General features: G+C 46.6%; 1 protein-coding gene across 1 annotated transcript in view; it reads left to right on the forward strand.

Annotated features, from left to right (window-relative positions):
• Positions 1-280: 280 nt before the first annotated feature.
• Positions 281-12,031, forward strand: part of MORN1 (MORN repeat containing 1) — a 417,830-nt gene continuing 406,079 nt past the window's right edge. Inside the window, exon 1 of the mRNA XM_083163328.1 lies at positions 281-440. Coding sequence (XP_083019454.1) covers positions 368-440 — 73 coding nt within the window. The 5' untranslated portion in view covers positions 281-367. The remainder of the gene's footprint in view (positions 441-12,031) is intronic.

Here is a 12,031-nt window from a genome sequence, read left to right on the forward strand (position 1 = left end):
CTCAAAGCAAGTTTGGTTCATGCAGGGCATTTGTGCACTGTTTAATCAGCAGCTGTGAGACACGTGATCTTGGGAAAAATGATGATGTAATCAAATCAAACTAATATCCAAAAGACTTGATTTAACACGTGCTGTGGAAAACGCCCCAATCACTGTCTCAGCCACCTGCTCCTATCAATGTGCAGAGGAGGAGGAGTGTATCCCAGCGCTTAAAGGTTAACGCAGCGCGCCACCACGTCTCCCTGCAGCGGGCCTGACAGGCGGTCCGTGCTGATTGTTCCGTCACTTCTTCCGTAGCCCCGCCCCTTAGTTACAGCATCGTCTCAGCAGCTGGGTTCGGTTGTTAAGGTAAACATTGAAACGCAAGATGGCGGCGCCCAGAAAAGTTAGTAAATCCTCTCACCAATATGTGGGTGATGTGAAGAAGCAGCTTCGGCACGGTAATAAGAGAGAAGTAACACAATTAATCATATCAATCTGTGATTTGCGTAGTTTAGAGATGATGTAATGTAGTTTTACTATAAATTATACTTGTTTTACTACTAAGTGTATGGACAAAATCTCCCCCCCCCCCCCCCCCCCATCAAAATTTTTATCTGTGTTGCAGTCTCTCAGGTGTCAAGTCTCCTGCTGGACCACAAGCCAATAGGCATTTGCGGTCCAGCAGCCAATCAGGAGCGGCATTGGTGGTTGCTGGACTGCAAGCTCCTATTGGCTTGCAGTCCAGTGAGAGATGTGAAAATAGCAGTGGACATACCTGCTTTGACTATACAGCCGGGCAGCACACCACTTTCTCTGCCCGGCTGTCCCCTTGGCAACGAGCAATTTGAGTCCCCTATGGCATCGAGCATGAAGTCCCTAGCAATGAGCATGTAGGTAAGTGACACTTATGTGTCAAATATGTAATGGGCATTACGGTGTGTTATATAGTATGTAATGGGCATCATGATGTGTGGCACAATGTGTAATGGGCATTACGGTTTGTTATATAGTATGTAATGGGCATCATGTGTGGCCTTATGTGTAATTGACATTACGGCATGTGGCTTTATGTGTAATGGGTATTACAAAGTTCGCTAAAATGTGCAATGGGCATTACGGTGAGTGGTATAATATGTAATGCCACGCCCCCTATGCCATGCCTCCTTTCCATTAGGCCACGCCCCCTTTCAGCAGTAGCTTTGCTGAGTTTTAAGTGATCATCTAAGTGAGCAGTTTCCATTTTCCTCATCAAAAGCACTGACTCGTATCAGAGCCATGTCACTCAAAATATTGCTGATACATACCCTTGCAAAATAATTTGTTATTGCCCCAATATATCTGCCCTTAAGCGAGAATTATACCCCTTTCAGACCGCAAAGACAAGGTCACACCCGGGATCGGGGTCCCACACGGGAGCGGCCCGGCATTTGCGGTTTGAAAGCTCCCGCAGTGACCCAGATTATTGTTGGGTTGCTGATGTCACATGGAGGCGGAGCGGCGCATCATCAGGGGGCGGGGGAGGAGGCAGCACTTGGAGCTGACGCTGTATCCAAGCACTGCCTCCTCAATAATGTGAACAGGACCCAGGTTGCTCGACCCGAGTTTACCGTTCACAATGCACCTCGACCTAGGTCAGAGCCATGTTCAACCCTGGTCATGACCAGTGTTGAAATGCTGGGTTGCTCGGCCCGGGAAATGGTGCTGTGATGCTTTGAAACTGCAGATCAACCTGGGTTAACATGTCAATAACCAGAGTTGATTTGGAGGTCTGAAAGGGGTAATACATTGTAAAATGGCTTACACGGCTTAATTTTTGGGCAGTATTCTGTCAGTTTTGTTATCAGTTCTGATTGATATACAGGTTGAGTATCCCTTATCCCAGTGGCAGGGAACAGGAGCAAATGACCTCAAATGGGGTAAAAATCTGAATATGAATCTATGTGCATGCCTGGCTTTGTCCTGGCAGCGCGACTGTCCATTACCCCAGGAATTTAATTTCATTACATGTAGAATCTATATATAGATTCTATATGCATGTCTGGCTGTGTGTGTTACAGTATTGCAGTGTATAAGGACCTGACGCAGTGCAATGTGTCAGACCCTTGTGTATATCATGTTTCCCTGCGTGATGCCCCGGGCCCCGCCTCCAAGTCCGCCCCCTTCTTCAGTAGAGTCGACTATTTGCGAGTCATCTCGGCAGCACGCAGTCTGTACTGCCGCTGTGGTGCCGTTTCTTCGCCTGGTTATAGGCTCCTGATAAGGTATACCCATGTCCAGTCTAGAGAAAAAAATGTGCACAGACTGTCACTATATCATCTTGAAATACTGACACTAATAGTTGCCTGGACGTCACATTATCAATGGCTATACCACACACAGCCTGGCAGCCATTGGTGATGATGTTTACCATGTATGGCTTTTTGGAACAAATTTTGTACCACACACAGTCATAGATTGGTAATCATCATAATCAATTGCTGCCAGGCTGTGTACTGTACTAGCAGGATATATCATCCATTTTTGGGGGTGCAGTGTGTATTACAATTATATGATTTCCTTCCTTTCAAATTAATGTGGTTACGTCGGCGTATATAAATATATTTTGGGGTAAAAGGTAAAAAAGTTCACCGACCCCTGCCTTACCCGGATATCAGTTATCCAAATTTTTCCAAAAACTATAGGGTTTTTTTTTTGTGCTAACATCTGTACTGGCACTATTGGGGACAGCTGTTACTGGGACTACTGGGGATATGATACTGTATGTAACTGGCACTACTGGGGACATGATGTGTAACTGACACTACTGGGGACATGATACTGTATGTAACTGGCACTACTGGGGACATGATGTGTAACTGACACTACTGGGGACATGATACTGTATGTAACTGGCACTACTGGGGACATGATATGTAACTGGCACTACTGGGGACATGATGTGTAACTGACACTACTGGGGACATGATAAGTAACTGGCACTACTGGTGACATGATAAGTAACTGGTACTGAATATGTGCTATAAAATTATTGCTTAGCATTCAAATTCGGTGCCTGAGATAGTACACAAACTTTGTTTCATGTTTTGAAACATTTGTTTCCTGTACAAATAAAAAATATTTGTGTGTATTTTATGTGCTTGTTGTGTTTATACAAAATAAATGCATTTTGTGTTTACACGTGGGTCTTTTCCTCAAGATACCTCACTAAAATATAAAACTATACCGAAATACAGAAAAATTCATTATCCAAAATGCTTCAGGCTTCTGACAGGAGCCTGCAGTGGTGTCCTTGCCGCTCGGGTACCTGCGGCGCTGTCTATAAGGCTGGCGGCGGCGGGGGGTCCCTGCAGTGAATAACAAATAACTAGCGCTATCCGCCGGGCTATGTTATTCACTGCAGGGACCCCCCGCCGCCGCCAGCTTTATACACAGCTCCGCAGGTACCCGCGTGGCAAGGACACCACTGCAGGCTCCTGTCAGAAGCCGACATGGACCCCCCCTGCCCGCTCCCCAGACGGTGCAGCAGGTACCCCTTTGCATGGGGGTCGAGGGGCGAACTGCCGCCCTCCAGTGGCCGGCACCCTAGGCAAATGCCTAGACCTGCCTAGTGGTGGCGCCGGCCCTGGGCACTCACCACCTATTGAACAGTAGCATCTGCCCCACAAGCTAATCTTATGGTGAGAATTCTTGCTGGTACAGATTTTGCACATTAGGATGTCTGCATTTACTCTAACATACAAAGAGAAGGTTCAAATTTGCATGGATGACAAGATACGCTTACTACCGGGATGCGGTCATTTGGTCTACAGCATGATGGTAGACAGTAATTAGGTCGACACCATTAGGTTGACATGGGTCTAGGTCGACATAGGAAAATGTGGACATGGTTCTAGGTCGACAGGTCATTAGTTCGACAGGTCATTAGCTGGACAGTGTCTAGGTCGACAGTCAAAAGGTCTACATGGGGTTTTTCACAGTTTTTTGAGCCGACATGTGCCGACAGGCGGTATTTCATGCCCTACCATCCACTAGGGTGTGGTGGGAGAATAAAATAGTGTGCCGAGCACAGCAAGGCACCATGCCCGACGCATTGCGAGCGGATGCAGTGCACTTTAAACAGTGTCCATGTCGACTGTGTTGACATTCAGGTAAACAAAAAACCTGGAAAACCCCATGTCGACCTTTTCACTGTCGACCTAGACATTGTCGAACTAATGACCTGTCGAACTAATGACCTTTTGACCTAGACCCATGTCGACCTAATGACTGTCGACCATCATGCTGTAGACCAAATGATCCCAACCCTTAAGGCCCCCATACACTCTCCGATTTTGGGACGATTTCATCCGATTTCGGCACTTTGTGCCGATAATCGGGTGAAATCGGCCCAAAATCGCAGGTGTGTGATATCTGATCCGATCCGATGCGCGGTCCCGTGCGCATCGTACCGGATCAGGGAGGTCGGACGGTCAGTACATACGATCACGTCCGACCTCCCTGTATGCATATGCCTGCCCACCTGACAGGCATATGCATGCAGACACCGGGGGAGCAGTGGGGCGGGCAGCGGGTCCCTGAGCGCCGGGGAGTGCTGACCTGGCCGGGCGGTGATGTTCATATATATCAGCAGCGCTGCGGGAGTCGGGAGGGGACGTGGTACCGGGTGCGGCGAGTGCTGCTGGCTGACCTGGCCGGGCATGTGATAACAAATAGCAGCAGCGGGGAGAGAGAGCTCTCAGCCAATCAGAGAACGGACGGTCATTTGACAGGTATTTTAAAAATCTAATAGCCGCCACTGCGCGTCCCGTCCCCGCTGCTGTTATTTGTTATCACATGCCCGGCCAGGTCAGCCAGCAGCACTCACTGCACCCGGTACCACGTCCCCTCCCGACTCCCGCAGCGCTGCTGATATATATGAACATCACCGCCTGGCCAGGTCAGCACTCCCCGGCGCTCAGGGACCCGCTGCCCGCCCCACTGCTCCCCCTGATGAGAGCACCGCCGCCCCCTGCCCCTCACCGCCCGCCCCCTGCGCCCCGACATGTGATAAATCGCAAGCGATTTATCACATGTCAAATTTGGCTCATCAAGTGCCAAATTGTGTGTGAGCCTCCCGGGGAGCTCCCGGGCGTCTCACAGGAGAATTGGGTCCGACTTGTCTTAAGGACAAGTCGGCCTAATGTATGGGGGCCTTTACTACCGGTTTCACCCTTCTAATATAGAAAAGTGTGGTGTTTTTTATGTGTGTATGTAACAGTTCAAGTGTTTTATTTTTAAAGTGCAGTGTGTTATTTTATTGTATGATCAAATTTACACTGACAATATGGGCCTATCTACCGTCCGCAAACAGCTTTCAAATATTCTAGTCTGCCACAGGCAATTTAAGAACTACATCAAAACAACTGAAGCTAATGGAAGCATAAAGCTGTGTACACACGGGGGCGATAGGGGCTGAAATCGCTGGAAATATGGTCGCCAGGTGCGCGCTCCCGTTTTCTGCCCCGTTCCAATCGCTGGTCACACCACCGGCAGAGGTTCCCTTTCATCAGCGACCATCTCTGGTCGCTGATGAAAAGGATAAACTGAGCAATATATCTCCCCCCGTGTGTATGGGGCTCAAGGGCCTTATTTTAGTTCACTCTTTCTGACAAAATCCTTCTTAGATGGACAAAACCATGTGCACTGCAGGTGGGGCAGATGTAACATGTGCAGAGAGAATTCGATTTTGGTGAGTTATTTTGTTTCTGTGCAGGGTAAATACTGGCTGCTTTATTTTTCCACTGCAATATAGATCTCACTTTGAAGTAAAACCCCACCCAAATCTAATTCTCTCTGCATTTGGATTTGTGATTTCAGATCATTGGATAATGAGTCAATAAAACCCTCCCATATCTGGAAAAAAACGTTTCCGTACATTCTTCTTTTTGGAGGGATGATTCCACCCATTCCATATGGAATATATGCAATAGCTTTGCTAGAAACAGGGGTATAGAAGGGGGGTCCTTATGTATCCATTGATGTAGGATACATTTGTGGGCTACTGCATGTATAATGAGCATCATCTTTTTGCTCTCCTGTAGGATAGGTGTTCCCATTGGGAAAACGTCTAGGATTGCTCCGCCGACAGGGGAAGACGATTCAGTAAGAATGTGGTGGAAAATCCCTGAACTTGTTTCCAGAAACATTTCAATAATAGGGCAGTCGGCTGCTTTGATCTATACGGCAATAAAGAAACAAAATTATTATAAAAATCTGTACAACCACTTGGGTGGAAGTTGATCAATTATTGGTGGGGCTTCTCTGTAGCCATTTTACTCCAGGCTCCATGTTTATTATAGCTGTAAATTAGGGTTTGGCATCGACCCTTGTTGCTTAGCAACCATTGATTGTAGCTATTTTTACCATCGATGGAAAAGTCTAATGGAGGTGCAGTACCGATGGCTAATGGTGACCATGGTCATTGCATGTATTACCGAGACCTCCGCATGCTCAAGGTGAAATGATCGAATGCTCTATCATCAATGGTTTCCATCCAATGTTTTATACCATCTATGGCCGAGCCTTTTATTGTCATCCCTACTGTAACTCAACCTGGATGACATTTTGGAGTTGGATGTAAGGTGGATATTCAATGAAAAACTGCACTCTCTGGCTTTGTGGATCCTTATTGGTCATTCGAAACACCAATTTTAAAGTGATGAACAAAAATATACACTATGTTATGTATTTCTTGCAGGTGAAACTGATTATACATTATTCAGGAACAAACAAGGTTTTCCAGTACAAATTTGTATTTGTTTTATTTGGATTCGGGATTGAAAAATGCTCAATTCCGGGATTCCCGGGATCCCGGGATTGGCATCCCCAATAATAAAAAATGCCCTGGCCGCCCACTATTTACTTACATTTGTGGAGCGAGGTTTCTGAGTGGGCGGCCGGGCTGATTGGGTGGCTGGGAGCCGAGTGCAGCCAGGAGCCGGGAATGCTGAGTGGGCGGGAGGGAGGGCTGCTGGCTGGGTTGCCGCTGGGTTGGTAGGTGGGGTGCCCGGGAGCCGGGAAGGCTGGGGGGGCGGGTGGACGGCTGAGGTGGGCTGTGCGGCTGTGCCCTGCGCAGCGTGACCTCTGACCTCGTCACGCTGCGCAGTGCTGCACTGCCGGGTATGGGAGAAGCCGGGCAGCGTCTGAGCGAGTGCTCAGACGCTGCCTGGAATTAGACTGCGCATGCGCAGTCTAATCCCGAAATCCCGGGATTGGAAACTCCAATCCCGGGATTGAAATCCCAGCATTTTGGGGGCCAAATCCCATGTTCCCGCTGATCCCGATCCCAGGATTGGCTACCCTACTCTCATTTTTTAATACATGTTTAACTATGGTTCAAGTCCAGGGAATGGGACCATCCAGCACAGGCAACCTCCCCAAGGCATCACCCTAGTGATAGGTAAAAATTTCTATTTTAGGAGGGTTACATTGATGAGCAGTATACATTTACATGTGCAAAGGTGTTACATGCAGTAGGTAAAAAATATAAGTCGGTGCTAAAAATGTGCTAGAATTTAGTACCTAATTATTTTTTTAACCTTTGTAACACCTTTTAACATTGTAATTCTTACTTCTTAGCAATGTAATGCATTGCTTCTGCTTCATATATATATATATATAAAACTTCTTCTAATACTTCAACATCTCACTAATGTGATGCCTTGTCCTAACTTGGGGGGTCCAATGTCCTGGACTTGAACCTTAAGGGCCATACACACTGGGCGACTTTGAGCTGAAAGTCGCTCAAATCTGCAGGTTTGAGTGGCTTTCAGCTCAAAGCTGCCCAGTGTGTATGGCCCGGCGGTGAGCGCTGCTGCGCGCTCCCACATCATCGCCGGGAAACCTGTTCATCTGCTGGTTATACCAGCAGATGAGTGGCTTTGAGGACGGCCTTGCATAGTGTTGTGCTATGCAAAGCCGCCCCCCCCCCCCCCCCTTCCATCGGCGCTGGGCAGAGGTAAAGCCGCTCAGTGTGTATGCACTAAGCGGCTTTCCTCCCAGCGATGATTGTAATCATCGGTGTCCATACTCACTGGGCATAGTCGCCCAGTGTGTATGGACCTTTAGTGTTAGGGATGGGTATGGTTCATTAGGTCATCCAAACTAAGGTCGACAAGCATTAGGTAGAACAAAGAAGGTTGACAGGCCTTAGGACGACAAATGAAAAAGGTTGTCATGGCTTTAGGTCGACAGGGTCATTAGGTCGACAAACACATCAGGTCGACATTGGGAAGGTCGACAGTCAAAAGGTGGACATGGGTGTTTCACGGTTTTCCACCGAATGTCGACAAAGTTGACATGGACACAGAAAAAGTGCACTGTGTCCCCTCGCCATGCTTCGGGCACGGTGCCTCCCTGCGCTCGGTACACTATTATATTCTCCCTACATGCCCTCGTGGACGGTAGGGCATACAATTCCGCCTGCCGGCATGTCAACCCTGTCATGTGTCGACCTAAGGTCTGTTGGCCTTCAGTGGTCAACCTAATGCTTGTCGACCATATGACTGTCCCCCTAGTGACCGTCTGCTGTAATGGAACCCACCATATGAGGTCACCTGGTCGTGGTTGGTGGGCCCATATATTTAAGTCCAAAAATGATTCTTGGATCCTCAATTTTGTTCTGTTAGATTGCCGTTTGTTATATACATTATTCTGATTAGCCGTGCTTAGTACTATAGAGTATGCATATGCCATTTTCATTTCTGTGTGACTACAAGTCCCAGCATGATCGCACCTCTTATTATGTTTGGAATTAAGGTGTGCAGTCTATGGTGCACCCCCCCCCCCCCATAGGTTCTCATGTTTCCTCGGCTCAGAGTACTCTCTGTCTCCTTGTAAACGTTTCCATGTTTACCGTAGTTTGCAGACGTATAATGCGATGTCACTTGTGACTTAATTGCATCTTCTGGGACTGAGAGCTTGATAATGTCTGCATGCATCTGATTCCTAATAGTGTGTTTGTTTAAACTCAAAGCAACATATTACGCTCATTTGATTTGATGATTAACTAGATAAACCTGATATTGTTCTTATCCATTGGAGAAACTACAGGTCATTTATTTTTATACTAGCTGAGTTACCTGGTCGTTGTCCGGATTTGGTTGTACAATTAGCATTACTTAAACAGTTTTTTTCCCCTCTTAAACGCCATGTCCTCTACCCCCTTTATTGAATGCAACTCTGCCGTATCTTGCATCCCTGACCCTCTTTTTGGGCCCCCGGCGATAATGGAATTGTGGGTTTTAGTGGCTGTGAACTTAATCTGGATCCAATCAATGTCCTCTACCCCCTTTATGTTATGCAACTTTGCCATATGATACTTCCCTGACCCACTTTGTGTAGTGGCCGGACCCTATTTTTGGGTACTTGACAGATTTGGGAATGGGGGTTTAAATGGCCATGAACCTAATCTGGATCCTATCAATGTCCTCTACCCCCTCTATGTTACGCAGATTTACCATATCTTGCTTCCCTGGCCGACTTTGTGTAGTGGCTGGACCACGTTTTGGGCCCCTGGGACCCCCACAGGGGAGCTAGGGGTGTTTTACCTGCACAGTATTTTTTCCAGATTGTAAGTCATATGTGTACCAAGTTTGATGTAAATTGCTCGAGGCATTCCAAAGTTACTGTATGCTGGATATGTTGCTTCCCTGACCCACATTGTGTAGTGGCCAGGCCCCTTTTTGGGCCCACAGGATGCTAGGGGTGTCATACCCCCAGAGTATTTTTTTTTTTTACAGATTGCTCGGCCCATAGTTCTTTCAGAACATAATTTGGCTGATATACCCATGGGGGGCATCTATCATTAATGTTCATGGGAAGAGGTAAAATAAAGATAAATACTATAGGAGGGTGGCTAAAATAATGAAAAATGTACATTGGTGACATGGGAAGAAGAGGAAGAGTGCAAAAATACGGCCTTTTTACATAGGGGGAGGTTGTTAATTAAAACGTGGATTTTTTTTTTACTAAGGGGTTGGGGTGGGGAACTGTTATTAGGATTTAACACAACTATAGGGGTTGAAGCGCAGTTCACTTCTACCAATGGACTGGAACAACACAGTATTAATACCGCATACTGGGGGTTATTCAGTATGGGATGCACTTTCCCAAAAATTGCATATTGCAATATATGACAATGAGTGCACTCACACTGACGTTGGACTGCGGTTGCATTGCATAAACTGCAACCGCATTGCGATGGGTCGATGACAGAGCATTCGCAAGGCAGCGAGCTACCATTCTGTGGGTGCAGTCCGACAACACAGGCGTTGAAGGTGAGGATCGGCTGGTTCCGGACGGGTGCAAGAGGCTGGATATCCAACTCCTTGCACCCTTGACTATTTGTCCGGAACCAGCCAATCCTCACCTTCATTTTTCATACCTGACCAGCCATTACCTACTATTGGTAAAAGTATATTGGTCATCTCACCGTCTACACAATTACAGCCTGCAAGTTCTCAGAGAACACCGGTGAGAGCGGGAGCAGGTGGCAGCACAGGTGAGAGACGTGTCTGCCACACTCTCCGGCAAGCAGCTCCCAGCAGCGTGGGTGAGAGACACGCTAGCTGCAACATCTTCACGGCATCTCCGTAAGTCTCTCACCGGAGGGACACTCTGCAACTAACACCGGCCAGAACAGCATCACAGGGGAGCGCCAGTGAGAGACACGCTCACCGTGCACCCACAGCATCATCTTTTGCAAAAACCTTCTCTGGCGAATGGTCAAAATTCAAAAGGACTCCCCAGTATTGGTACCGTGACCTGGCACCACTGCAGGCATTGCTCAGCAAGTAACTGTATGGGGCAGATGTATTAAGCCTTAACAAGAGATAAATGCAAGGGTGATAAAGAGAGATAAACGTCCAGCCAATCACATCCTTACTGACTTTTTTCAAACACAGCCTGTAACATGGCAATTAGCAGGTGATTGGCTGGACGTTTATCTCTCTTTGGGGTTTATTCTAGTTAATTCTTTCTGACAAAATCCTTCTTAGATGGACAAAACCATGGGCCTTATTTTGGTTCATTCTTTCTGACAAAATCCTTCTTAGATGGGCAAAACCATGTGCACTGCAGGTGGGGCAGATGTAACATGTGCAGAGAGAATTAGATTTGGGTGGGGTTTTACTTCAAAGTGAGATCTATATTGCAGTGTAAAAATAAAGCAGTCAGTATTTTCCCTGCACAGAAACAAAATTACTCACCCAAATCTAATTCTCTCTGCACATGTTACATCTGCCCCCCCCTGCAGTGCACATGGTTTTGTCCATCTAAGAAGGATTTTGTCAGAAAGAATGAACCAAAATAAGGCCCCATGTGCACTGCAGGTGGGGCAGATGTAAAATGTGCAGAGAGAATTAGATTTGGGTGGGGTTTTACTTCAAAGTGAGATCTATATTGCAGTGTAAAAATAAAGCAGTCAGTATTTTCCCTGCACAGAAACAAAATTACTCACCCAAATCTAATTCTCTCTGCACATGTTACATCTGCCCCCCCTGCAGTGCACATGGTTTTGTCCATCTAAGAAGGATTTTGTCAGAAAGAATGAACCAAAATAAGGCCCCATGTGCACTGCAGGTGGGGCAGATGTAAAATGTGCAGAGAGAATTAGATTTGGGTGAGTTATTTTGTTTCTGTGCAGGGAAAATACTGACTGCTTTAATTTTACACTTCAATATAGATCTCACTTTGAAGAAAAACCGCACCCAAATCTAATTCTCTCTGCACAAGTAACATCTGCCCCACCTGCAGTGCACATGGTTTTGTCCATCTAAGAAGGATTTTGTCAGAAAGAATGGACTAGAATAACCCCCTTTATCACCCTTGCATTTATCTCTTGTTAAGGCTTAATACATCTGCCCCAATGTATGGAAATAATTGTCATAGCATGAATGACAAATGCCTATACTGTATTTACAACAGTGAGGATTCATTTTTAACTGGAAAACGGACTTAGTGCTATTTATTCAACTATGAGATCACAGCAGTGATTTAGATAATAAATTGA

Source organism: Crinia signifera, chromosome 19 (assembly GCF_055691185.1).
Source record: "Crinia signifera chromosome 19, ASM5569118v1, whole genome shotgun sequence".
NCBI lineage: Eukaryota > Metazoa > Chordata > Amphibia > Anura > Myobatrachidae > Crinia > Crinia signifera.